General features: G+C 41.2%; 9 protein-coding genes across 9 annotated transcripts; 6 read left to right on the top strand and 3 right to left on the bottom strand.

Moving 5' to 3' along the window:
- Window positions 1-3771: 3771 nt before the first annotated feature.
- EAE97_008043 (uncharacterized protein) lies at window positions 3772-6031 on the top strand (the record flags this gene model as incomplete). The annotated part of the gene is made up of 2 exons (XM_038878557.1): window positions 3772-4215; window positions 4295-6031. 2 exons carry the CDS (start codon window positions 3772-3774, stop codon window positions 6029-6031), a joined length of 2181 nt encoding a protein of 726 aa, XP_038730807.1.
- Window positions 6032-7568: 1537 nt separating this feature from the next.
- On the top strand, window positions 7569-8036 carry EAE97_008042 (uncharacterized protein; the record flags this gene model as incomplete). Its single annotated transcript, XM_038878556.1, has 1 exon — window positions 7569-8036. The coding sequence occupies one exon, from the start codon at window positions 7569-7571 to the stop codon at window positions 8034-8036; it is 468 nt and encodes a 155-aa protein (XP_038730806.1).
- Window positions 8037-8504: 468 nt separating this feature from the next.
- On the top strand, window positions 8505-10166 carry EAE97_008041 (uncharacterized protein; the record flags this gene model as incomplete). Its single annotated transcript, XM_038878555.1, has 2 exons — window positions 8505-8949; window positions 8998-10166. The coding sequence occupies 2 exons, from the start codon at window positions 8505-8507 to the stop codon at window positions 10164-10166; spliced, it is 1614 nt and encodes a 537-aa protein (XP_038730805.1).
- Window positions 10167-13423: 3257 nt separating this feature from the next.
- EAE97_008040 (uncharacterized protein) lies at window positions 13424-15703 on the top strand (the record flags this gene model as incomplete). Its single annotated transcript, XM_038878554.1, has 1 exon — window positions 13424-15703. One exon carries the CDS (start codon window positions 13424-13426, stop codon window positions 15701-15703), a length of 2280 nt encoding a protein of 759 aa, XP_038730804.1.
- A 728-nt stretch (window positions 15704-16431) lies between these two features.
- EAE97_008039 (uncharacterized protein) lies at window positions 16432-17412 on the top strand (the record flags this gene model as incomplete). The annotated part of the gene is made up of 3 exons (XM_038878553.1): window positions 16432-16678; window positions 17032-17225; window positions 17311-17412. 3 exons carry the CDS (start codon window positions 16432-16434, stop codon window positions 17410-17412), a joined length of 543 nt encoding a protein of 180 aa, XP_038730803.1.
- A 747-nt stretch (window positions 17413-18159) lies between these two features.
- On the top strand, window positions 18160-19002 carry EAE97_008038 (uncharacterized protein; the record flags this gene model as incomplete). Its single annotated transcript, XM_038878552.1, has 1 exon — window positions 18160-19002. One exon carries the CDS (start codon window positions 18160-18162, stop codon window positions 19000-19002), a length of 843 nt encoding a protein of 280 aa, XP_038730802.1.
- A 779-nt stretch (window positions 19003-19781) lies between these two features.
- EAE97_008037 (uncharacterized protein) lies at window positions 19782-20981 on the bottom strand (the record flags this gene model as incomplete). The annotated part of the gene is made up of 2 exons (XM_038878551.1): window positions 19782-20728; window positions 20795-20981. The coding sequence occupies 2 exons, from the start codon at window positions 20979-20981 to the stop codon at window positions 19782-19784; spliced, it is 1134 nt and encodes a 377-aa protein (XP_038730801.1).
- Window positions 20982-21724: 743 nt separating this feature from the next.
- On the bottom strand, window positions 21725-22449 carry EAE97_008036 (uncharacterized protein; the record flags this gene model as incomplete). Its single annotated transcript, XM_038878550.1, is given in 5 exon segments — window positions 21725-21847; window positions 21864-21930; window positions 21952-22043; window positions 22078-22247; window positions 22311-22449. 5 exon segments carry the CDS (start codon window positions 22447-22449, stop codon window positions 21725-21727), a joined length of 591 nt encoding a protein of 196 aa, XP_038730800.1.
- Window positions 22450-23770: 1321 nt separating this feature from the next.
- On the bottom strand, window positions 23771-27289 carry EAE97_008035 (uncharacterized protein; the record flags this gene model as incomplete). The annotated part of the gene is made up of 3 exons (XM_038878549.1): window positions 24987-27289; window positions 24474-24933; window positions 23771-24433 (listed from the first exon to the last, which is right to left on the bottom strand). Exons 1-3 carry the CDS (start codon window positions 26987-26989, stop codon window positions 23771-23773), a joined length of 3126 nt encoding a protein of 1041 aa, XP_038730799.1. The 5' UTR covers window positions 26990-27289.
- Window positions 27290-27751: the final 462 nt, after the last annotated feature.

Raw genomic sequence — 27751 nt, 5'->3', positions numbered from 1 at the left:
CAATGCTATGATTTATTTCTTGTTACCATGGTCCAACAGCACATGTCAACTTTTTTTCAAATCAAATACCTAACTCACCTTCCAATCGAATTTCAATCAAAAAACAACATTCTCAATTCTCAACTTGTTCTATCCTACCTAGGTACTATCCAAACCTTTACAATTCTTAATCTAGCAATACAGTATTCCCGAGTCTCTGATCGATCCTCCTTCCAATCTCGCAGAGATGAGTATCTATATTTCCACATCGTGTACATTCGATATATCCAAGTACTTTTTATTTATTCATCAAGGAGCTAGAGTATCTCACATCTAATCCAATTCAACCCACAGCTGAAGTCCATCTCCAGGTATCACAATTCAAAAATGTACCCGCAGCAGGACAAAAACCTTACACACCCCCATAGGGATCGGAAAGGAAGCCGAGTCGATAAATTGATGCAGCGACATACGTGATACATTCTATGTAATATCGAGCAAGATATCATATCGATTGATCAACCGGATGAGTATTTCCACGCGGATTCTCCATTTTCCACTCACTCAATCGGAAACTACCTACCTACCTACTTTTAAATACCCAATCAATATCCTATTCAATTCTACTCTACTCGTTCGTATGAGTCCAAGTCCATCCTCCCCATGGAATATCTTCCTACATCTAGCTCTCCTTAACCATAGCCGAAAATATCTTATCATGTGATAAGGTTAACTACCAGGTTAACATTATATGAATGTATCCATGGATCACCTCGACTCTAAGTATGAATTGGGAATTGTGTGAACTGAGATCTACCTCCAAGCTTCCTCTATACTATTTTCGATACATACTCACTACTTACTATATCATAAGCTCTTTAGCCCTTCATACCCCCCATATCGATATCTCGAATGACTATCTTAATCAATCTTCTCCCTTTCTTTCATCTCGATATTAAGAGTAACCTTTTCCCCAGGGTATACCAATGATACCCCTAGTAACCATCTCTACGGATCCCATAGAACCTAGTTAGATATAACCTCATCACTCATTTCCACTCATCAATCCCAAATTTCACATTAAATTTCACACGTACCTAGTATATACCCTATCCACCACACGCTCTTTCTCGATACCCACCCTCTACATAACCGAAAAAACCAGCGGAAAATGAATACTCTCTCAACGGACTTTTTAAAATAAATTGATTATTAATTTATCTCAAATGAAATATAGAAATGTGAAGAGAGTAACCGAAAAGTTGAGTTTTCTTTGTATTGATGTCATGGTAAGCATTTTTATTATTTAGTATTATATCAAAAAAAGGATTGATTGTAGTTGTTGAAATCTTTCAGTTGATGGTCAATTCCCGCCTGTTATTTTGCTGATGTAGGAGTTAGGTAGTATCTTCACAATTGATTATTGTCCGATGACCTCATAGTCAAAAAATCAATCTTCGTAACCAATCAGAATCTTAGAGTATGAGGTTCACGTGATATTGTAAAAAAAGAATTGTTGCATGTCTGAAATTTGAGAGCGATTCTGAAAATATGGGGTGGGTGCTAGGTAGGTAGGTGGGGCTGAGTGGATGGATATCTATTAATCTCTGTTGCTGGTGTCTTGGGGATACATTGTGTGTTGTTTGGAGATTTATTGAATGGAATGGTATTCATGTTCGGATGATTATGATATAATGTTTATATCTTTTATGCTTCTATTATGCTGTCTATCCTTTAATGATACTATACCTCAAGTGCAAGCAAGTAAGTGAGCAAGTAAGTAATAAGTGTAGAATCCGACTCGGATAAATGTACGTGAACCCGATTCGTACCAATATTTCCTCCCAAAACACCCCTCCGAAAGCATACCCGAGGTTTGTAAAGGGGGAAGAGGGGAAAAAAATCACACGTTCATGGGAGGCATATACGAAAGTAAGAAGTATTTGGAACTTGATCAGACGTAACTAACACATCTACTTGTTGATAGGTAGTAGCTAGATTTGCGTAAAATGTTCAATGAAAGACCAGTGAAACATAGGCATCGTGGATGAATTATGTAACTAGAATGGTTCATTGATGGATAAATACAAAATGTTAATTGTGTAGTGGGATTGATTGTGACTTCAGACTGCAAGCACCTGTTTCGATCTGATTAGCTTCTTGTATGCTGTCTCGACTGTACATCTGATGTTGACATTGACTCGTGAAATGATAAAGTTCCCTCGTATGACTTCGTATCTGTTTGCAGCATGTTAGCTCAGCAGCCTCATCGACCCAATTCCTGGGCTTCACTTGAAACTAACATGCGCTTCGGTTAGATCTGAGCCACGTGGTGCATGATATACAGAGGAGAGGGTTTATGACGGATATTGACTGCATGTCGAAGCATGTAGCAATTGGTGAGGGTATTCCAGTATCACGATGGAGTAATGAGATAAGATGATCTTTCTTGGGTGTCTCTTGGAGGTCTCGGGGAATTTCTCAAGGATCAGGTCTCAGCTCTCGAGGGAGAATTGGCAATCATTGATACCATCCAATGGGTACGGTAACTTTATCAATTGTGTGATCATTGATGATGATCCAAAAGGAGATGCGGAGAGTGGAGAATTATTTGTGAATGAGGAAGGATATGCGATAAAAGCAGCATTGGATTCAGGGTCGCATTCGCCGTGTTGAAGGGTTCCCAAGGTTACATAAGGTGACATTTAAGATAAAGAGATAGAAGCGAAAGAATTCGAAGTAGATAGGAGTTTACAACATCTCGAAAAGAAATCTGAAGGCGAATGTGATTAAAAATCAAGATGTAATTATCAATGTTCTGGAATGAATGGGATTTGAATGACCATTCTTTCGCCGGCAAATTCTTTTCAAGATCTTGAGTAAAATTTACATAATTATTAGACTTCTCTATGAAAAAATGATCAATTTTTAATTTCGATCGCGTGATATTGATACCTGAGGCATTTATCAATCGCACGCCATTTTCAGATTTAAATTTATTTGTCGCCTCTGGGAACTTCCAAGTTGGAAAGGAAGTGAAGGAGGGAATGATAAGTGAAGTCAGAGTATTGAAATGAGAGAAGTTAGAAAACAAACAAGACAATACCTACAACCACAATAGCACGACACAATACAATGAATGCTATTCTAACCACTTTGTGACAATACAAATCCCATCACAATTTAGTCTTCTAAGAAAAGATTATTACCCCAGAATCATAACTTTCATCTGTACACCGAGACACCGTAGTCTTCTTTTACCCCGGAATTTTCTGATACCAATATCCAATATCCAATATCCAACATCCAACATCCAACATCCAACATCCAACATCCAACATCCAATATCCAATATCCAACGTCCAAATATCATACCTAGTAATCTACCTCCTACCTGCCTTACCTACCTGGGTAATCTCACACTAAAAATCTTGGTCCCCTGGTTAAAACAACACCAAAGCACGCAATAAACCGAAAATTGACCTCAACTTCGCCCACCAACCCCGGCTAGCTACTCAGCGACCCTCTATTAATTTGACTGGCGATTGCGCGAGCAACAGAAGAGAGGACAAGAGACAACTCAGCAAACAGAGGAAAAGCAAAAGGATTTTTATTTATTTACAATTGATGGTTTGACTTAAAAAAAGAAACTATTCATGATCATCGACCTTACTTCAACATATTGCGCGTTCGAAACATTCATTGCATTATCTTACTGGCCCCGGTCTTAACACCAATCCATTTCGCAATCCTACTGGACCTCTCCACCATTCCTTAACATTTCACCATAACATGGTCACTATGGCGTCAAATCATGACGAATCTTCAGCATTGCGCCATAAAGTCGAATTGGATCTGGAGCGGTCAAGAAGGAATACTTCAACAGGAGAAGACATTCAAGAATTATGTTTAGCAACAAGAGAACAATCGAATCGCGAAAATCTTGATACGGATATAGTTGAGTCCATTGAACCTCTTTCAATGGAAGATAATTGCAGAGCCGATCACGATCACTCGGATCCTACCATCACTATCTCGTCCACCAGCAAGTTGGCAGGTCAAACGGTTGCGCCTTTCCTTGCGAAACACATCCCAGTACAATACGCTCCTTTTGGACCTCCACAAACTACATCAACCTCACGAAAGGATCCAAATACCAAATACTGCTATCGACATCGACCGGATTCGAAATGTCGAAGAACCGCAGACGAACCTACAATGGAGAATCTCCAAAGAGTGCGTCACACAATCTACCCCTCGCCCCTCACATCTCACCCCTCTTACGGTCCTCGTACATCTACTAACATGATCATAGGAACTTGAGACCTTGTCGCAATCAGATCAACAAGGTATCTCTCATGTTTGGACACTCTTCTCCGCTGCACCATCGAAACATCGAAACCTCATGCTTCAGGGCATCTTATCGCAATGCTGCTTTCCACAACTATCCTACCTCTCCTCCGCTGTCAAGAATCTCATTCGAATTGACTTCATTACCGCTTTACCTTCCGAAATCTCCTTCAAAATTCTCTGTTACCTCGATACAACTTCTTTATGCAAAGCTGCTCAAGTCAGTAGACAATGGCGAATAATGGCGGACGATGATGTGGTTTGGCACAAAATGTGTGAACAGCATATTGATAGAAAATGTACAAAGTGTGGATGGGGTTTACCATTGTTGGAACGAAAACGATTGAGGGATTGGAAAAGACAACAGCAGTTGAGAGCTACAGGATTAGGTCTTAATGGTCAATCACCTCAGATTACAGCCATGTCAGATACTTTGCGCAATACGGAAACAAGTGTTGTGACATTGAATGCTTCAGGGAAGAGAAGCGCTACTGAGCCGGAGTCCCCAGAAGAAAGTTCAAAGCGACAACGTACCAATCCGGAGGAATCATGTCTGGGAAGGCCAAGATTCAGACCATGGAAGGACGTATACAAGGATCGATTCAAGGTTGGAACAAATTGGAAATATGGTCGATGCTCGTTAAAGATATTCCGAGGTCATTCGAATGGTGTTACTTGTTTACAATTCGATGACAATATCCTCGCTACCGGATCTTATGATACAACCATCAAGATTTGGGATATTGAGACGGGAGAATGTTTACGAACTTTGCGTGGTCATACATCTGGAATTCGAACATTGCAGTTTGATGATACCAAGTTGATTAGTGGAAGTCTTGATAGAAGTATTCGAGTATGGAATTGGCGTACTGGAGAATGTATGTCCTCTTATCCAGGTCATACTGATGGAGTTGTTGGTCTTCACTTTGAAGGAAATCTTCTTGCCTCAGGTTCTATTGATCGAACGGTCAAGGTCTGGAATTTTGAAGATAAATCTACATCCAGTTTACGAGGTCATAAGGACTGGGTTAATGCCGTCAAAGTTGATTCAGCTTCCAGAACATTATTCTCTGCTTCCGATGATTGTACTATTCGACTTTGGGATCTGGACACTCGACGTACAATCAAGACTTTCGAAGGTCATGTGGGTCCAGTTCAACAAGTCACCATTCTACCACCCGAGTATGAATTTGATGATGTGGATGTTGAAGAAGCAGATGATGGAACATCAAGTACAGCATCGTCAACTGAACTCAACCGACCAATAGGAGAAAGTTGTTCTTCCTCCCAAGGATCCTCTCTCTTCGATTCTTGGCCAGCAGGTCGTCCTCGTCCTCCTCGTTATATCCTCACTGGTGCTTTGGACAATAATCTTCGTCTTTGGGATGTATCAACAGGTCGCTGTCTTAAAACACTCTTTGGCCATGTGGAAGGCGTTTGGGCACTTGCAGGTGATACACTGAGAGTTGTGAGTGGAGCGCAAGATATGATGACCAAAGTTTGGGATGCGAGGACGGGAAAATGTGACAGGACATTTACGGGTCATAGAGGCCCGGTGACGTGTATTGGATTGAGTGATAGTAGGATGTGTACAGGAAGTGAGGATTGTGAAGTTAGACTTTATAGTTTCAAGGGAGAAGTAGAGGGTCAGGACAAGGGGAGTGAGAGTACGGGATTCATTGAGGAGGGAACGACACCTTGAGTGGAAGTGGAGAGAATTTTCATTGCTTCTGGGTTTGATTTAAATTACTAGCCGACTGGCTATTTATGGACGGATGGAAAGATACCTATTTGCAATGTTCATCGTTGATGGGTCTCTTTCAAGGTTTTTATTGGCAAACATCAAATGGGATTTATGATGGGAGTTTGGAAATTGGAGGTTAACATAAATCAATGGGATATGGATTCTTCATTATGAATGAAGATGCTTGGGAGTTTAAATAGGAAAGGGTTGGTCCTGGTACTGGAGTTTTGATTATTTGTTGGATGATGAACTGGCAGGTTCTTCGAACTATGAATGATGGATTGGTGGATGGTTGGTTGGAATAGAAAGAAGGAAGGAAGGAATTGAAGGAAGGAATGAACGGATATGATTGATCAAAGTTATATTGGTATTGTTATAATCTTTACTTTGTGGGATGGGGATGGAGATGGGGACGGATTAGATAAAATTCATTTATGTAGGTAGGGAAGTTGTAATGAGTATAGTGTGGAATATTATTGAATGAAATGAACTTGATTAAACTGAATTGAACTGAGCTGGAATTATGTGAAATGAAAAAGGAGGAAAAGAAATGAAACGAATCCGGAGCGAATCCTTGGGATGTATAATGGAGAGAGAGTTGAAGAGTTGTGAATGAAAATTTTGCTTGGATAGAAGGTATCTAGTAAATGTTGTTTGTTTGACTAATGGGTGAGTGGGTGGGTGGGCGTCTGTTTGTATATTTTTTTGGAGTGTAGGTAGTTGTGCTGTTTTGTTTTTCTTGGGATGGGACTCAGATGGTGCTCGGGTAGAACTCGGGTAGTCTTCGGATAGCACTTTTCGGGTAGTCCTCGGTTATGTGGATGGTTATGTGGATGGTTATGTGGATGGTTATGTGGATGGTTATGTGGATGGTTATGTGGATGGTTATGTGGATGGTTATGTGGATGGGTTTGAAGATGGTTAAAGCTATTATTGTAGATAGGTATGTTTATGGTAGGGTTGTTTATGATAGGTTTGTATATGGAGAGATGGTTATTGAGAGATGGACATTGAGAGATGATTATAGAAATAAATATTGTATTTTATCTTCACTTAATATCTAGATTATTGGGTATTGAAGTTGGAAAAGAATAAAAAGGAGAGAAAGGAGAAGAGTAAAGAAGAGGGAAGGAGGGGAAAGAGGAGAGGAGGGGAGAGGAGGGGAGATAGAGAAAAAAGAAATAAGGGAACATAAGAAATAAGAAACTGTGGGTGGAAGAAAAAAAGGATAGGGAGAGGAGGAAAAGAAGATGAAAGAGAATTATATGTATAGGGCAATTCAAAGATTAGAGGTAGTGATTTATAGAAGTAGGGGGAGGTAAGAGGAAGATTCCGGATAGGGAGTTGTATAGGCGTATAGATATATAAGAAGTTAGGGGCTAGGATAGTAGAATATTGGAATTAGAGATAATAAGAAAGAACTAGTTGATAGATGGAAAGAGATTGGAGAATTGGAAAGTTGGGTGAGAAAAAGGGAATCAGGGTCGGATTGAAAATGAATAGGGAGGTGACCCCTTCTACTGCTGGCTTACCTTCTCGATCCATGTCTTCAGAATGGAGAGGAGTCTTGAGTCCATTTGGAATGGGTGAGGCATGGTACATAGAGGCAGCAAGACAGTTTTGTACCAGCTTAGATTGTTGTCTTGTGGCACCAGTGTTGGCTAATGAAATTATCGAGAGTCCTGATGCATCATGGAGAAATTTTCGGAATAGTCATCTTTATAACTGGGCTCATTCTCAGGAGCTCTCTCCCACATCAAAGTTTCAGGAAAACATCAAAGAGTGGCTTGGATCATATGAGAAGAGCTTTGGAGAGCGTCATGGCGATCGTCGTTTTAAGGTGCACAAGGGCCTCTGGAATCCCGAGTTATGGGATGTTTCCGCAAACAAAAACTTTGACAGAGAAAATCGGACGGTGATGGACAATCATGCTTTCTCAGCGATTACTCAATTCGGACTCTAGAATTTTTGATAGCATGCATGGGCCAAGGCTAGCACATTGTGATATACTTTATGTAATATATACTTTGCTTCAGATAGCATAGTCAATACAGTGTTAATGCAAAATAGCACTCATTCTGATGAACAAGATACTGATTCAATCAAAGAATTCACATAATCCTGTGTTTGAGGGAGGTATACTCCATACTTCTACTGTCATTCCGCCGTAGCTGGGCATATACACTCTGCTCCAAAAAACAAAAAAAAAGCAAAACGCGTAAAATGTTGTCATTGAATATATTAAGTGAGGCCACCATAACAGTTTAAGTACTAAAAGTGCTGTGAAATTTGATTGGCAAAGCCGTGATTCTCACAACCGTCGTTAAAACTTTTTGAAATACACCCGAGCAGCCATGATAAACTCACCAAACACAACTCGCACCTCAACAGCAAAATCTGCGCAATTCATCAAAAGTCTGAGAACGATAAGATGAACGGTCCAAATTCCGTTCAGACGCCAAATGTGACGGTTGATCTCATCAATGATTCGAGAGTGTCAAATGGATTGGATTCGATCAACCTTAAGAGAAAATTCCGTGCTGAAGATTCAGACGATGAGGAGGACACCATTGAATCACAGAAATCAAGAAGAAAGGTCGTCCGTTTGAAAAAACATCCATCATCACTTCCAAAAGACGACCAGGAAAGCAATATCGGCACTTTTCCTCATGGTGAAGCCTCATCTTGCGGTTCTGCAAGCAATTTCTACGACAACTCCGCGATTATGCAAGTTAAGACCAGCAAAAGAGAAAGTGAAGAAACAAATCTAGGAAAAATCGACTACGCCTCAGCAGTAGATGATGCGAAGAGTGCTACTTGGAGGGATAAAGATAATGAGGATGAAAAAAGAGCTACTCCATCTATAATCCAGCGAAGTATGTCCATCTTTTCGAAAAGCGCCCACATTCTAACTAAAAATGCAGAAACGTTGAAAACCATGGCAGAGTCTACATCCTTCCTCCCGAATGAAGTCGTAGTCAAGATCTTCGAAGCCATCTTGCGATTGCCACGAGAGCCCGGATCACCGTCAATTTCGAAACAAGACTCAAAATCAACTTCAAATTCGACAGAAGATGAGGAAGATAGTGACTTGGATATCTATACAAATGGCGAGATATCAGAGAACTTTGGAAGAAAGGAATTCGGAACAGACAACGATGGAATCATTGAGGCTATATGCTTTGCTCTTACATGTTCTAGATATTGGACCGTCTTCCGCGATATCTGGTGTTATTCAAATACCAACAATATCATCAAGGGATTCGAGCTATCGATGCCACAAGAGCTTGTTCTGGCACCTCTTCTAGAAATATGGATGGGTGAAAAGTACCGTCGTTCAAACCTCCTCACGATAAATCCCGAATGGTCTACAGAGATAGGCGAGGATGGATCTCAAGGATACATCAACATGTTTCTTTCAAGAAGTGTCTATGGACAGGGAGATAATGAACGTGATCTGCAAAAGGAACAGTCTTTATGGGACAGGTACAAGGCTAGGTCTCAAATACTAGATTGCAGTGAAGGCAATAACTTAGAGGATTTTATATTAAGTGGAGAGGAGCTGCAGGATTATCCTAAAATCCCACTGCCGAGTCCTTTCAGAATGGGCAGCAGCTGGTATTTAAAAGCAGCCAAACAGTATCGGGATATGTTCATAAGTTGGCAATTCAGATATTCCGATTATGATAATATGGCCATTGAGGAAGATGTTGATAGTCTGGCTGATACCGACTATGGTCAGAGCATTGGCCCCCACAGCTGTGCAATGCAGCATTCTTGGGAATCCTTTTGGAAATCCGCAATCTTCAAATGGGTTGAAAGGATTCAGTCTTCAAATTACTCTAGGGATCGCCCCTTGACTCAGGTCCAAGATGAGTCACTTCAAGTTGCAACGGATATACTCGAGCTTTATCGGGATGCTACACAATTCGATATGATAAGTCACGTTTACGAATCTACGTACGATGGTGGGTTGGAAGAAATTTATGGGCCTTTTCTAATAGATAAATGGGAAACGTACGCATTTGAAGTTATGTGCTTTACAACCTATTATGGGCATAATTTGTGGGAGCCGGAACTTCCTCTCCACTAGTAGTCAAGTTAGCAATACAGGTACAACTAATAATATATCCAAGATTCAGTCTCACAATCTCCGTGATGTACGTGAAACTTTTATATATGTATGATATAGAAGATCATTACGTGGTCAAGAACTCCTCACACATGTGATCATCGGGATTTATTTACCTTGGGATTTTTTGCGGTGCATATTCAAAATAGCATGCTGTCTATAAGCCACCAACAAAATGCAGAAATCATTCTGTCTGGACACCAAAAATTATATTCCTTCATCTCATTGATAGCGATTCCTTAGTAGATGATCTAGTCAACACAGGCGCCCCTGCATTTGAGTATATTTGAACATGATTACATTGGAGGTATATGTCATCACGTTCGCGAAGAAACATAGCGATATTCACAGCACAGAACCAGTTAACAAAGAGGTGCTCCTAGCAGAAAAATAAAAGATATATTGTCTCTCCAAGATCATCTAAAAATCGATGGTTTATATTATATCATCGTGTCTCCCAAAACCTGAATTGAACAACAACAACAATGGAACTAGAAACTTCGACTTCAAATAGACTTGGTACAAGTACAAGTAATCCTCGATTTATAAATGGCTTCGTCAATTAACACGTAATTCTAGCACTAGCGGACCAATTTTAGACCAGATTCAAGGTTTCATAGGTGATCTAAAAGTGGTTGAGTTGTTTCTCAAAGAGGGTACGGATTTTATTATCTCGTTCAAATGAATCCAGATCCAGACTATGAGATAACAAAGGTGTGCGGGGATTTCAAGGCATACTTCGGGTTATTTTTCGAGTCACTGGCACAGAATAAGTGGAAAACAAGCTGCGAGATCATGATAGCGACGGCAACTAGGATCTTACTTCCTGTCTGTTTGGAATTCTTTATTTTAATCCGAACAGTTCTTTTAAGCATGCTTCTGCCTGCTCATGCCTTGGTAATTGACCAGTAAACTTGTGGTGGTGATCGCATGTATCATTGAAGATTTAGCAGCACATTATGGAAATACTTTGTTCAAATAGGATCAAAAGTCAGATAGGTAGGCAGTTTCTACAATCCTCAGAATGTGTTTCTCGTCCTCCAATTTCGCGTGTAGCTAATACTTTCTGCCAGGAATACCTGGGTCTCTTGTCGAATGTTAGCATCATTTCCCTCCACAGCGCTATAAAGGCGTACTTCTTTAATATGTGCAAAAATGTTCCCTACGGTATTGTCCACCCGTGAATCTCTCTAGTTCAGGATATCATCTCGTGCATCACCCCGCGCCCCGCGGTTACACGCAGTGATCCAATCAAGGCTTTGCTTAGACTCACTTGTTTATGTGATATCAGTAATCAAAATTTAAATTATTTAAAATATCCTACCACTTATGAAACCGTTTCTGAGAGAATTCAAACTTAGTTTTGTTCTTTGAGCGGTCTGAACTGGGACAAATGTCTCCTCGCTTAACCGTGACGCTACGGCTCGGACCCATTGTTGATTGGTCCGGATGCATTGAAAATTCACTAGCCGATTGAGGAGCGGCCTTAAACGTAGGCCAGGCGTGTAATTAACAAATCTAGGCAGGGTAGGTAGATTACCGTATCAAAAAATAGGCGTATATTCTCGCAACATTTCAAGTTCATGCATTTTTGAAACCTAAGTCTTCAGACTCTTGATAACAACATTGCCAATTTCGAAATTTTGAACACCAGCAGCTCTCTCAGGTCAAGAGGCAAGCAGCAGGGATCTGTGTTTAAATTTCCACTTTGTTTAGACAGTTTAAAAGAACTACGGAGAGAATTTGTCTCCGACATAATTATAATTCAAAAAGATATCAGTAAATGAATCGCTACCGGCAAGCTACATTACAAGAACCCACTTCCAAGACTCTCCTTCCATCACCTTTTAATCGGCTTCAAACATCCGCTTACTATACAAGCGCCCCATCTCGGACCCCTTTCAGAGCTGGAGAGTGCAACAGAAACCAGTACTTTAACAAAGCAGAAAGTCTAGATGACTGGGTTCATGTTATGCCAGAGTTTATCAACGACAACGATGTTGAATTCAAATGCCACACATCCAAGCTAGGATCTCCATTCCAATTTGTTGAGAAGAGCTCAGTCAGATTGAAGCGTAGCAGAAGACAGCGTAGAGGTACGAGATTTATTCAAAACACTCGACCTGGTCGACGTTTAAAGTCGACGGAAGAGTTCAGAGAATCAAAGTTGTGAGTAGGTGGGTGAGGCTCCATTCGAGATGAGAAATGGCGCTAGGATACATTCTAGGGCGAATGGGCTCAGGGTTAGCTGAGATTTGTCATAGTGAGATTAGCAGAAGTAGTTGCGCAAGATGAATCGGTGGATGTTCTTCGAGTATCTAAGCAATGATTATCAATCTTACACAAAGAACAAGAGGTCATTCCAGTTGATATGAATACAAATATCAATTACTATCTTTTACTGAGCTGAACGCTCCAGGTACCAGTTCTGCCACCTCCAGATTAAATATAGGCTACAGGTCTTGCAAACATCTTCACAGATAATTGCCATGATGTAAAATTTAATATCTAGAGATGTGTGTGATGTAATCTTTCAAGGTATTTGTGGAACAAACTTGGGTCATCGTATCATTTAGCGCGATTATCCCCTTTTGCAAGATTACAAATTCTCTCGGCAGGTCCAAACCATTCATTTGTGGATAGTGTCAACTTTCTTTGCGCTCAAAGGTCTGGTGCGTGTAAAAGGACGTCTATATTAGTCTGAAGTTTATGAACTGCTAAAAGAAGAAGCAGGAGTACCAATCAAAAGCTGTGGACATGCGTTCAAGACAATGATATCTCGGCTTCTAAAAGGAAAGTGCGGCGTACCTATTTGAGCTTTGTAAGATTCTACACATTACGGTTGAGCCGTAATAGCATATATTTCACATGGAAGAACAGCAGTAGAATATCCTTAAATATCCAAGCCCAACTTATGCTGATATGGCAAGCATTAAAAAGTCGAAATCAGTGATCCTGATTGATAAGCCGTGCCAGAGCCGTATGTGATGGAGGGGGAATTTATATAGGCTCAAGGCGCTCCAAGATAAAAGGTTCTCTTCCTCACATACTCGTGAACATCCAGATCTGAACGAGTTCGAAGTTTAGTCAGTCTCATTTACAATCAATAAAGATCACGTAAAATAATACGATCCGAGTATCCAATTGAATTAGCGGTCCTCTCTATATTCTCATCAAATTTACCCCGACTCGGCAAGAGAGCTATTTCTCCCCTCAATATGCCAAAACAAGTTAGAAAAAAGATACCACCGCGACCATCGCAAAAACTTGATCAGTTCCCAAGCCGCCTTTCCAATTCTCTATACCTGCTCCATTTTGAGGCAAATCTGACTTCCTCTCGGAATCGCTCTCTTGAAAAAAGAAAAGGTCTACTCGCCAAAGCCAAGGAGGCTCACGGACGCAAGACCAAAAGAAGACTAGCTCTTAGAAGAAAACTCGAAAGAAGAGTTGTGCTCTGCCGAATTCGTCGAGAAAATAACAAAAGTTCACCACTGACAGTAAATCAAACAAGTAAGACTCGAAGGGAAGGTCCTGTGATCATACACTTAGTGTCAGAAAGTGAGGATACAGATATTGAAGAATCACAGAGCGAAGAGTATGGAAGCAAGAATGAGGAGAGGGGTAAAGAGAACGCCGGGTCAATTTTAGTAGGCGCAAAGAAGACCAGAAAAACTCCAAACATTGCAGGAAATTGGAGTCAGGCACATTCGCCTCAGGGTAGTGGCAAGACTGCAGATGATGAAGAAAAAGAAAAAGATCGCTCTGATTCAATTAGAAAATATACAGCAAAAACTAAGAGTCTGCCGCTCAATAAAGACATTTACGAAGAGAACGAAGGCGATGCCACTGCTTTCAGGGACGGAAAGAATCAAGAAAGTGAAGAGGGTGACGAGAGAAAGGAGGAAAAGGGTATTTGTTTTCCGCTTTCGAAATATATAGAAAATTCACTGAACCTTCCGATCGCTAAGGGCACGGCCCCTGGACCTAAACTTGGCAGAGACCTTGTGTTAGAGCTTCATCGGCTAGAGGAACGCACTATTTCAACTTCGAAGAATTCAAAACAAACACCTCATTGCACGAATTATCATAGCAATGTGATTCAAAGAGGTCAAAGATACATTCGTACAAAGAATATTACGCCGAAAATTCAAAAAGAAAAAGGGAACATTATCTCATCGTCAATACCAGCACTCAAAATAAAAAGCATCTCACGTGATGAAGACATTATGACTCTGGGAGTCAAGCGCAGAAAGAACGGGATGCCGAGGATACCGGAAGATGAGGAAGACAGTGAATCCGAAGAAGGAGAGTCTGCAATTATTACCGCACAACCACATTCAACTCCCTCGAAAAACACATCACCAGCACATGCCAGCATGGCTCTAGAGCACAAGCGGAAATTGAACACCATGCCAAGTACTGCACAAGAACAGGAGAGTAAGGGACAACCAAATTATGTCTCCAGTCCATCTCCTCCTTTACTAGATGGATCAAGATTTAAGCGCCAAAAGACAGCGCCGGTCGATTCGTGGGACGAAGTGAATAAAGATATCGACGGTGTACCCCGGGTTGAGTCCACCAGTTGGCTCATCCCAGAAAGCGTTACAGATCATCTTTTGCCCAGAGAAATTATCAGAACCAAATCACCAAAGAGTTTCGCCGATCTTCCAGGCTTGATAATCCGTCAGATCCTCGATACCGTTTGTGAACAGGAAGATGGAAAACTTCTTTCTTCAATATGCTTTGGACTCACCTGTAAACTTCACTGGGGCTTTTTCAAGGCCCGATGGTGTCCTCCGGGCAGTGATATGATCTACGAAGGATATCTGCCAAAAGAAGACCAAGCACTTCTAGCACCTTTCCTTCAGAGTTGGGTTCCAGAAAGATATCGAATGATGTCGGGGAAGGGTGGTAAAGGTGGTCCAAGCTTAATCCCAATGTTTCTTTCAAAGAATCAATACGAGGAAGGATATACGAGAGAAGAGGAAAGATTGGAGAAAAGATACGTCGCCTGTCTCTCCATCCTCGATGCCACGAATCTCGATGGTATGCAGCTAAATTCTAGCCGCGGCTTACATGCGATTATAGATAACACGATTGATTTGCCAAGCCCGTATGGAATGGGTCATTCTTGGTACGATGCTAGTGCCTCTGAGTACCTATTTCTTGTTGAAAAATGGGAGTATTCGACACTAAATGGTGACGGTCCTGGATTCAAAGCCATTTGTGAGTCGTGGTATACTTTTCAAGATACTTGTCTGTGGGACTGGGTCAATGGGAAAAACTTCAATCAGTTTCGTGAAGAATGGATGGATGACGAGGGAATGAAAGGAAGGCAGAAGGTCAAACAGACTTTACTGAAGTTTGACAAGAAGGTGAAACAATTTGAGGCAAGTAACCGTGATTCAGAAGATACGATTATTCCCAATCAAGACTATCTCCGTAGACTTCACGAGATAAAGATAGCGTGTTGCTATGAGTGTGGCGCGGAACGTTAAAAACCAGCCCTGGAGAACTCAGAACTCTACCGTGCCCGAGGTTTGCAATCCGCGCCACTCGACATTTAGGCAGCACCCAATGTTGAAGTTGAGATATTAGGTCTTTTTCTGATTCACGACGCCGAGTTTCGGTATATTCGCTGGTTACTCGAAGGTTAAATCATATAGGTCAGGTCCGAGATTAGACAAGCGAAATGTATACCTTTCGGATTAGCCTAGTATCGCGGCTATAAAAAAGAGGCCCGGAACCAAGCTAATATTATGAACAACCAATGTCTTAAATCAATAAAAGAATTGTTTGGTAGTCTTCCTAAAAATCTTGAGATTGAAATTGAAGTTGACATCAAAGTTGACATTCAATCAATAAATATTCAAGTCCTGATGTTAGAGAGTAATTAGGTGCTGGGTGCTGTAGTAGTCATTGTTTTCAATAAGCTGGTAAACTGAATCTTTGTACCATTCCTCTCTCCTTGTATATACTCCCGAGTCTATATAATAACTAGTCTGCTACTTAAACAGCCGACTATTAGTGAATAATTTTTTTCCAAAAAGACCGGAAATTTGTGGCTGTAATTCCCGAGCTCCAAATCTGTTAGCCAAGGTTTACCTTCTCCTGCACAAATTTTAAGGTCTCAATACCACCAAACTTTTGAGAGCTTTTCGAACCGGCTTACAAAAGACTTCCAAACAAGCTTCACATTTTAACAGAATCTATTCCCCAAATAAAAATGGGAAACGAAGTATCAGCACAAAGGGTTACATTTGGTTCATGTCCACCATGTCGACCATACACGCAAGTTCAACAAGAAGCCTCACAAAATACAGGCGCTCCCTCCACCAAAAAACGCAAACGTGAGGATTCTGAGGAAGATCACTCAATAGAGAATGTCAGGAAACGCAGGAAATTGCTGGTAATGGATGATGGTAGCCATAGCATTCTCACTTCTGAGTCTTTGATTGTCGTCCTGAAAATTGGTATGTTTCTTTACCTGGTTTCAATTTTTAATTGGGCATTAACAAGATTCAACATTCATTATCATCATTTCGAACTATCTGCCAAAACAGGAAACCTGACGGAATAGAGAAGTGCAGCATTTCTAGTAGAAAAGCAGATACTTCCGATGCAGTTCTGAATAGGTTGGTCATTGATATGAACAGGCAGAAAAAGGAGAAATAGAGAGAAAAACGCTTGAGGAGACAATGGGCAAAGTCAATGGACAGAAAACCTGGACGGTATCCAATAAGAACCCAATTATTTTTTGGTCTACACGGTATGATACTTACTGGATTAATCTTCCACCTGAGTTGATGGACTAATATCTTGTCAGCTACGACCCCTTCTCTACTTTCAAGAGAGTCAGAGCTTACGGCTGCTGGTACGAATCCAAAGTCCAAGATCAAGGAGAGTCCCGAAAGTACAGTGAGGTTCGGATCAAAAGCTTCCCCAGATATGAATGAATCAACAAGCTCTGCTGCCGAGGACTTGGGTCAAGTGTTTGTGGAGTTGAAGTTGCCAAAAAAAGTAAGTGATTATCCTGCTTCCTGTTATTGCGTTCTCTGTTTCGCGTCATCATAACTATTGAATGTCTAATTTGTTCTTCTTGTAGACAAAGCAGCTTATACCCCTCCATGGATTCAGATGTCGTATTCAACAAGAGATGATGGTGACCAAGAGAATTGTAGTAGCAAGACACAGATGGAGTAGTTAACAGAATTTAATGCTGTTATATATAATTTTACCTTTTCTATGGCTATGGACAATCTGATGAATGTAGATTATTCTAAGAATTCCACAACTATTGATATGGACCATTGAGCTCGACTTTGAGAACCCAAAATTCCGCTGCCCATCAGCCTTGAAAATGATCTACTCCAAATGATATGAGCTTAGCAGAAGCATGTATTCAAAGGTTTTGTAGGTAGCGACGCAAAGCAAGTCAACTTTTTTATGCATTGGTTGGAATTGATTAGGTGTAGTTTCATTCTTCTGATTTGCGCTTATTCACTGTAAATTTTTCTTGAATACCCTGGTAAAACTTACATATTTATGGCAAATCTTTTGCCATTAATTTTTGCCTTGGCATGGATATATCCTAATATCCACCATCTGCCTAGGTACTTCTCCAGTTCTGTGATGCAGCTCGGCTGGCTTTTAATTTTAGCCGAACCAGACACTATTCTTGTTCCTCTCCCAGAATGTCCACCTTGAACAACGCAATAACTACACTACCCATCAATTCAACAGATTTCGTCATCGATTGGTTTCATTGGGAATTCATGCAAGTCTCCATGAAATATAAATGCGATAAATGCGACGTTTTCTCTGAATGAAACTCGCAACCAGCCTTTCAAGTTATTCTTCTTCCCAGCCTACAAATCAATAAATCAACATCGCAATCACTTATTTTTCGTCTTACGATACATGAAATAGAACGCGCTAATCACCGGCATTGACTATGGCGCAACGTTTCATAAAGAAAGACATTCATGCCCCAATGATCGACTATCCCAATACAGACAAAGAATCAATCACGGTAATGGCAGCAGCTACGCCCCACAACAAACAGCTCCTACTACCTGAGATTGTTCTCAGGCTCATCGAAGTTATGGTAGAAGCTGGCGACGAGAAATTGAATCGACCTACAATAATCTGCCTTGGTCTTACTGCGCGTTTATACTGGGACTTCCTAAAAACACAATATCCCATGCAACAGAGGTCAGCTACTTCGTCATGTTTTCCAACTTCCTTGGAACAACCTTTTCTTGATAGATACGGCATGAGACGACTCGCGCTGGCGCTGAAGACATGGATTGGCCCTGACTATCGCCAGGTCTCGGAACTTTTTCTCAACGAGACAGTTGGCTGCCAGATCATATTTCTGCGCCGCGAGGTATACGGAGATTTATCTGACGACGATTCTATCCACCCTCGTGAAAAGGAACTCGCAGCGAGACTTCGACACTGGAAAGAATTCCCATTTAAAATTTGGCCGACAAATATACCTTTCCATTCTCCAATAGTCAAGACGTTGTCAAGTCCATACGGAATGGGTATGCAATGGTATCCTACAGCCGCCCGGGAACTGCTTAATATAATAGTCAGCTGTAAGATATTTCGACAACCCAATGTTTATATTCCTGGCCATCATCCAAGAATTATTTACCATGAGTTTTATGTTTCGTATCTTCATAGCATATTGTGGTATTGGGTACATAAGAGGAACAACAGAGACTCAAAAGAGTTGAAGAAGCTTAAGAGGCAAGTGAGAGATTCAGATGGCATGTTCGGAATGCTATGACACCAGAAGCCACCGCGTGCAATGAGGGATACTGGCTATGATACGAAGATTGAGATCAAAGATACCAATACTACATCTTGTGCAGTGCCAAACACCTTTCTCAAAGGACCAGAAGATTCTTTGTTATTTGGTCTGGTTTCATGGCCCAGTGCTTAGATTTTGATCAATGGGATGGCTAGTTATATTCAATTCTCGAAGTGTTTCTTCTTCCTCCTTCAATAATCTGCAAGCCATCAGGATGAAATCAGGGGGTATATTAGGGTTCTTCTTAATTTATCAACCATGTTACATATCAAAAGCTCCTGCAGGACAGGCTAGCAAAGGAATCAACTGTACTTCTTACTTCTCCACAATGCAGTGATGATAATGCTCAGAAACATACATTCTCAACTTCATAACCATGTCCTACGTGAATATCAATGTGAAGTCAATAAGCTAGGAATAATAAAGAAGTAAAATCACACACAAGCTCTTGTACCAAATTAGTATAAAGTCTTTTTACTGCCAGGAATGTGTGCAGGCACCTGCAGTCTAACATCAAAACGATACAACTGGTCGTACTCAAGGCATTGTTCAGCATCGAAGTATCAGGAATAGTTCGGCATATTGTATTAATTTAAATTATAACCTGTAAAGCTGCTAATTATACATGAGCTGAGCCAACTCATTATAAAACCCTAATTCCACTGGCATGCTACCCCCAAGCTGCCTGCAAATAGAACTATTGAAAGCATAGGAGAACAATGGGTTCGCCTTGTCTTTCTGCAAACTCCACATCTCTAATACAACGGACCCCAAGACTCCTCGATATCTCTCTCAAAGGCTTTCAAAGCTTCTTTCATTGAAGTTTCTTTCGGGAAACAGATAGCCTTGGTAACCCATTTCTCGCCATCATAATGTATCATCCATTTGAGAATAGTGTGATCTGGAATCATTTGCATAACTTCGTCCTTGCTTTTGCCCTCTTGTATATAATGACCCCTATGTAAATTATCACAGCCATTGTAAGTCCAGTTCGGCTTCCTCGAATATGGCCGATCGTATTGGCCAGTTAAATCACATGAACGTCTTCTCCATGAAGGCTTCCCTCCAAACTCTTCTCCTTCGTAATGAGCCCATACTCGTAGACTACTGTGCAAGTACTCCTGCCAAAAGTGTTGACGAGCAGGATACTCTGGCGAGTCTCGATTCTCGAACCAGGAACTGATTGGTTTTCCGCTGCCTTTGTCCCAATTCTGGATAACGCAAAGCAACAGGGACTTAGCCGTCTCTTCATACCAATCTGCTCCCTTTCTAGTTGGATCTGGAATGCGGAGACCGTTGTAGCATGGAAGCCTATGGAGCATACTGTTCAGTGGAGCTGTGAAATTATTATAGTCTTCAAACCTCTGGCACAGAGCTTGCTCCTTTGTATCTGTTTCGCCGTAGACTTTGCGTGAGAGAAACATTGTATTGTTGTGGAATAAGGCTGTCGAGTAGATTGCATCCATGGTCTGTAGGCGCATGATTCGGTATTGATCTCCCATCCAGTTCTTAAGAAGCGGAGCTAGCTCTCTTGTTTCCTTTCTTGTAAGACGATTTCCAAATAGATGGTAGAATTTTGCGACATAATGATAGTAGATACGGGCGGAAAGAGAAATACACCAGATTGTCGGCATATCATGTTTCTTAAAGAGGAGATCCAGGATCTTGTAAACAATTTCAGGTGGAATAATTCGCTTTTGGTCTGCAAGAAGATTATATATTGTTAGTCACTTGAAAGTAGAAGGATAGAGATTGAAGTCTGTCCTACCGTATTGAGATGAAAGAGCCAAATCCATATCAGCAGTGGCTACAAGATTCTTGCCAGCATCTACAAGATTCTTGCCAGCATCTACTGTCATGCTTGTCTTGTTGTAGTAGTTCATATCTCCAACCTTTTGGGCGGCGACTGCATCTTGATCAGATGTGGCGGTGACCATCTGATCACAAATCTTCATTGTGAACTGATTCATTTCTGTATGTGCTTGGCTGGATAGAATGGTGTAGAGTTCTTACTTCATCTGTCGAGATTTTTGGAGGACCTGAGCAGAGTTGTAGGAAAAATCTGCTTGCTGGGACACAAATATGTGCAAAAAATCCCCCCGGCTATATGGTTCAACCAAGACCAGTGGATATTCACTCGTGTATTATAATTAGGTAGATAGCAGACTTCACAATAACGGAGTAAGTTTTAAACATGAAATGATTGCATTTTCGAATATTGTACTAAACAGTAATGAGATTCTGCTAGACTACTTCAAAATCTTCGCGATCAAATTTCTGAGCCAAACAGAGGGAAGGTGTGCTCTTCAGTCACTGCTACTCTCTCAATGGCCTTCAACATATCTTTGATCGTGGCGCCCTCTTAATAACATATGGCGCGATGAAAACTATCCCGACCATTGTGAGTCCACGGAAGGGGTGGCACCCGACGGTCATACGCAGTTGTTACGACAAGGTTATCCTCAATTTTCACAACGAAGCCACTGCCATCTCCTTTGCCTTTATACTCGGATGGTCCCCCTGTGGCAACCCCAATCTCGCAAACTGTTGTGCATGTATTCCAGCCAGAATTGTCGCCGCACTTCGCACAAGCCCTGGGGGTGATGTGGTATAGTACACACTATTCTCTCAGGGTCGAACCAACCGCCAAAGCCGTTGTGGCTTTCTTCATTCCATTCACCCATGATACAATCATGAACTATGAAGTGTGCCATGTCTTCGTACCAGTCGACTTTGTTGCGGAGTGGAGGTGGAAGTATGGTGCGTGGGTAACAAAATTGTACTTGAACGGCATATTCATGTTGTGATAGTCCATGTGTCGCTGTGGCAAGTCAAACTCTTCCTCTCATGTATCGCCGTAAACCGCACGGGAGAGGAACAAAACGTTTGGTGTTTCCTGATATTCTGAATCAACTGAATTTAAACATAGGGCCGCGACGGTATTCGGACCGGCAACTCTTTAGTCGCCTCCAACCCAGTTCTTTAATAGAGGTGCAAGCTCCAATCACTGATCTAGACTAAGATTCCATCTCATATCCCATGACATAATACGGCCATCTTGTACCACCCCCCCACCCCCCCTTGTCTTCTGAGAAATGCTAGATAGTCGTAGCAAACCTTTGCTGTTAGGGAGACACAAATTATTGTCGGGAGCTCATCGGACCAATCGAGACAGTCGATGATTTGGTACAATATCTCCGGCAAAATCCTTGGTGTCCCAACTATGGTAAAGTCTCTCATTAGCCAAATGTTAACAACAATCAAGCATTAAAGGGATATGCTACCTTGTTGAGATCCAGAGACTAAAGTTGTGGGAATTGTCTCTGTGTCTGGTAGAGAAGTTTTCAAGGCTATCTTGGCTGCAAACTCTTTGGTGTTTTGTTGCTCAGGTTTTGGAGCGATTGTTTGGTCCGAAGGATCCATTTAGAGTAGATTCATTTCTTGTAAGATAGGATCAAGATGATCTGCTTCTGGGTTTCTTTCCATGATGTAGGAAGGATGAAATATAAGGGGACCTTGAGACGATTTGGATGCTTGGAATCTGTTTTAGGTAGTTTCGAAGTTGTGGGAAAGTTGCAGGGTTTAGGGTTTAAGTCGTAAGTAGTATGTAATAGGATGCAAGTAGGTAATCAACTACAATTCTAAGTTCCAAATCTCAAGAACTTTATATACCTACCTAACTCCCCCCCATTCCACTGCACCAGAACCAGTCTACAAGCGAATCCGAACCGGAATCAACAACCGAACTTCTATATATACTTGCATAACTCAAAGAATCACAATAAACATCAGAAGATCCATTCCAGAGCTCTTGTTCATTGTTAAAGTCATACAATAGAATTATTCAATGTCACTTGGAGTTTGGACCTGTTCGTACAGGAGTAGAAACTAATATTCCTCTGACTATAACTGTCAATAGCTATGAGAATTGCTTCTAGTACTGGAAAGGCTATGACTAATACAGCATCGTGGTGTTACGAAGCAAGTAGCAAGTTGATCACTCAGAACATTGAATATCAAGCTTGATGAATGGGTATCGAAAGAAAAGAAAAGAAAAATGATACCTCTTTCTTGGTTCTGTATTAGATGAATAAAGGAACCTCGGAACTTCAATCTCAATGAGCATTGAGAATTGACTGTCTCCTTAAGAAGGAACTGAAGGACAACGTTGTTCTGTAAATTCATCATATAATTTTCAATCTCACCAATAGTCTATTATTCCTGACATCCATATTAATGGATGGTACATAAGCTATTATCAGAAAGAAAAATATGCCTAGAGACTCCAAGTTTCTTTACATGGTTTTAAGTACTAGCAACTACTGGGAATAGTGAGTGCATTATATACAGGCAGTATTGCAAACAAATCAGAACTGTTTGCTCATGTCTCTCTGATACACACCCACACAATCATTTAAAAAGTAAATACTCCTTTCAAGACGGGTTAAACAAATAGAAAATGGTTTTACATTGATACCTTAACACTCCAGAATATTTCTTATGATTAGCGATGAATATGATCCTCTGCAATATACCTAGCTCCGCAAACACCATGCTAAAATATTGCTCTAGCTTCCAGTAAATACATCAAACCCTCTAGACCTCTTGCAGAATACCGAGTTCTAATTTCACCACCAAGGTCCATGTCCATTTACTCCATATGAAACCCACACCCATGCTCGCAATGCCCTTCAAACAACGTCCGAATCCGACAATTAGACAAGTTGACTGCCAAAATGGTTGGTCATTCTAGATTCCCCGCATCTCCATTGCTCTTTTCTGATACAACCGTGTCAATATCAGCAGGAGATGTGGTAAGATTTGACCCAAAAGCCCTTATGCCTCCCAAAAGTAAATGCGTATCCACATCTTGGTCGTCGATTGTTTCTCGCTGAACATTAATTATATGTTTTATGTTCAATTCTCCAGGAACTCTGAACAAGCACACCCATAATTTCTGCAGAACTTGCAGAGCGAGGATTTCCTCATTGGACGTGAAACAAGGAGAATGCATGAGTGCACTCGAAGGACTTCTTTCATCGCCACCAATATGCCGGGAAGCAAGGTACGCCAGGTGTTCAGTAAAGTTATAATCAGAAAGATATCTTTCTAGCGCAACCGACTGTTGAAATACTGGTTTCGCCTTTTGACATCTCGGTCGATCTGATGCACTCCTGACAGGCTTGAAACTCGGTCTGATCATCCAAGCCAATTGCTTTTCTGTGATCCCAGATGACCTCGCACAGTCCCAAAGTAAAGGAACTGAACGCGATGCACGCTGACCTCCAAATCCTTGACATTCAGAGCAATTCGACTTTCTCTTGCAGGATTGTCCCAAGGCTCTATGTTTCTGGTCTCGTGCGAATTCAAAAAAACGATCTTGCAATTGTTCGCCTGGTCCATAAGTCTGTTTATTATTGAAAAAAACGATTCGATGGATCAAAGACGTAGTTGCCTTCATCTCCCCATGATATCGTGTCGGAAGATGTGAGAAGGCTTCCATCTTCATAATACCCGGGATTGTGATGCAATAGACCAGAGTAGGACACCCCAAATACTCTGCGAATCTTCCATTCCTTGACCGGGACATGAGGACAAGGCTTGGATTGATTGTCAAATATTGCTCGAGATAGCAGATGTTTCACAGTGCCAGCCACTTTTTGATGGTGGGATTTCACATGGTCTATTGAGCGTTGTCGTCGGGCGAAGATTTGGTGGCCAATAACATAATCCTTTCCGGTGGAAGATTCTCCACTGCCAGTATGACATTTGCATTCGTATTTAAAGCGAGTCTCTTTGTCTTCTTTGGAGTTAGCGTTTAGCGAACGTGGCTGCCAGTCAGGAAGTTGCCCAAGCTCTCTTGAACATCTTGGATGCGTACGAGAATGATAATGTTCTCGAGGACTTCTATATCTAATTTAGCATTAAGTAAAGACTTTCTGGAATACAATATAACATACCTCTGTGAGTTCAGTGTAACTTTCGGAGAGTCCCTCTTGATTCTGATATTTTCCTGACTTATTTTGTGATCCAGACTGTTCTCCCTTGACACATACGTGTCATTGACTGTCTCAAGGGCCTTGTTAGAAATCCGCAGATAGTTCCAAAACGGAGTGGGAGGATTATCTATGAAACGGATACATATATCATTGTTAAGGGGAATTTGAGAATGATGACAGCTGAGAATAATCAACTTACCCATTTGCAACGTCGCCATAATTGTGCTTTCGATGAAGGTTCTCGACACCGCGCTTGTTGGTCCGGCTCTTGAAACCTCGTCACCAGTAGAATATGATTCGCTGGTACATTCGTTTTCATAGGCTTCGTAGCCAGGATTGTTTCGTTTCATATCCTGTCGATTTCTCCGAGGGCGATTGACGTAGTTCACAAGTGAGTTCGAGCAGCGTTTCTCATAGTCGAGATTATACTGACCCCATCCCCCTTCATTATTATCCCAGTCCAAGTAGCCATTATTTGATAGGTCGCAAGAACTACTGCTACTACCAGTAGTGGTGGCGTAAGCGCTTTGCGTAGCTTCATATTCAGAAAACCTTCCTCTGCCATGTTGGTGCGAATGATCGTCATCATCATCGCCATTATCTTCATCGTCGTTTCTTGGTGGTAAGCCTGGTTCATCCGCGTTTTTTCGTCGGGGATTGTGCAACAAAGGATCCCAATTCGAGATGTCAGCTCCTTCTTTGAAATGGTCGGCAACATGGTTTTTTCTCTCTTCCCAGTCTATGAAGTGGTATGTACAGAAACCACAGTACCTTTGCCACTTTGTTTTGTGATTGTATGTCCAGGCTGCAGAAGTTGTGTCAAGTCCAGGACGATGATGAACGTCGACTAGATGGGCTTGAAAGTGATCAGTCTTTGCTCCTGTGAAAGTTTTTTCCTTTCTTCTGGCTTCGATACAATTCAAGCTATGACTTTGCACTTCCTCAATTGTTGAGAATGCTAAAGAGCAGTAAGTGCAGCAAGGATTTAGATCTTCGTCTGATCGTGGTTCGGCACAGAGCATACACATATAACGCTTCTGTGGCCAATGTTTCTCAGATTCTTCGTGTCGAATCCAATCGGACTTTCTGCTTGTAGCATATGGACATCGTTCATCTCCAGGTCCGTATGTACATGAATAAGTAGGCGATAAAGGCTGAAATGGTCTAGTTGTTTCTTCATCCGAATGAAGCTCCAAATTTTGAATACTAGATGGTGTAGTAGTCTGTCTTTCAAGGTGAATATCGCGTTGTTCAAACACAGAGCTCGAAACGTCCGATAGTGGTATGTCAGAAAATGATCCATATGCTGAATCCATTTCCAAATTTGATGCCTCTAACATTGAGGAAAAATCAGATGTATCATCCGCAAAGATGGCCTCATCTATAAGCTTCTCCAACTGAAGAAATAAGGACTCGGACTTTTGTTTGAAGCGTCTGGACAATTTGGAATAAGGTTTCAGAGCTTCCTTCGCCTTCTCAAGCGGAGCAAACGCTTGAAACAGATGTTCCTTCCGTTCTCTTGCTCTTTTCCTGATAACGAAGGCACTGGCGCCCCCTGGATACTTTTTGGTTTTGCTTATGCGAGCAGATCCCTTAACTCGAGTTGTAGTACCGGATAAGTGGGTATCTGGGGCGGGTGTGTAGGCATTGGATTTAGACTTCGCTTTCTTATTGAAGTTCGACACATGCTTCGATGGCATTTGAACAGGGGCCAATGCTTGATATGAGTCCTGGCTAGGTTCAAGTTGGGTAGCATGAAGACCATGTACGAAATGGGGAGTAAACCACGTGCCCGATTCGATCGGACCATTAAGAAACGTAAGATTAGGTACATTCTGCATCAAATCATCCAGATAACTTGAAGAAACGTGCGATGTACCCAAGAATTCAGGGTTGGACGACCAAGAATCCACATCCCGTGATAAGGCTGTCGGAGATGTTTGCTCCGCGGAAGGTAAAGTCATTGTGAAAGTAGAAATTATTGAGTTTCGGTTTGATAAGTGGAATTGAATGAATGGATCGGGCAATGAGTCAAACGGCAGAAGAACAAAATGGACCAAATTGGACAATAAATGGGATTATGCTGGTGGTAACATCGAGGGCACACGGGATAACAAGGGCGCGAGAGCGCCTGGGCACGAGGGCGTGCATGATGACTGCGGACGGCGGGGCGAACGAGAAGGATGAACCAATCATGTAGTAACAATTTGAAAAAGGAATAATAGGGTACTAAAGGTGGATTTCTTTCGTGTGGATATATATCAATAAATCTACAATCCTAAGGATGTTGATGATTAACGATGTATCGGACGTGGGTGAGGTGGAGTTTAATGTGTATTCATGATGACTAATCTCTAATAAGAGTGCACCAGGGGGTGCACGGACTGACGGAACACGCGCTTTTTTGAAAATACCCTCAAAATAAACAATTCAAATTATAAACAATCAATTCAACTTCGAAATGCTATCAAACATATGATCAATTAAATATAAGGTTATTCTCACTAATAAAGAATTATATGGAGAATATAATTCATTAAAAAAATCAGTATTTTATAAAGAATTCAACTAATACTATATAAAAGAAAATATATACTTCATTTTAGTTTAATTAGATATATCAAAATCTATAATTTATTAATAACTTTAAGAAAAACATTTATTAAAAAGAAATATATATAAATAGATTTATAAACTTTTAAAGAATTTAGGGGAATCTATATCAA

Source organism: Botrytis byssoidea (genome assembly GCF_014898295.1).
Source record: "Botrytis byssoidea strain MUCL 94 chromosome Unknown BBYS_016, whole genome shotgun sequence".
NCBI classification, from domain to species: domain Eukaryota; kingdom Fungi; phylum Ascomycota; class Leotiomycetes; order Helotiales; family Sclerotiniaceae; genus Botrytis; species Botrytis byssoidea.
The sequence above is the reverse complement of the archived record's forward strand: the minus strand, read 5'-3'. Positions and strand labels throughout refer to the sequence as shown.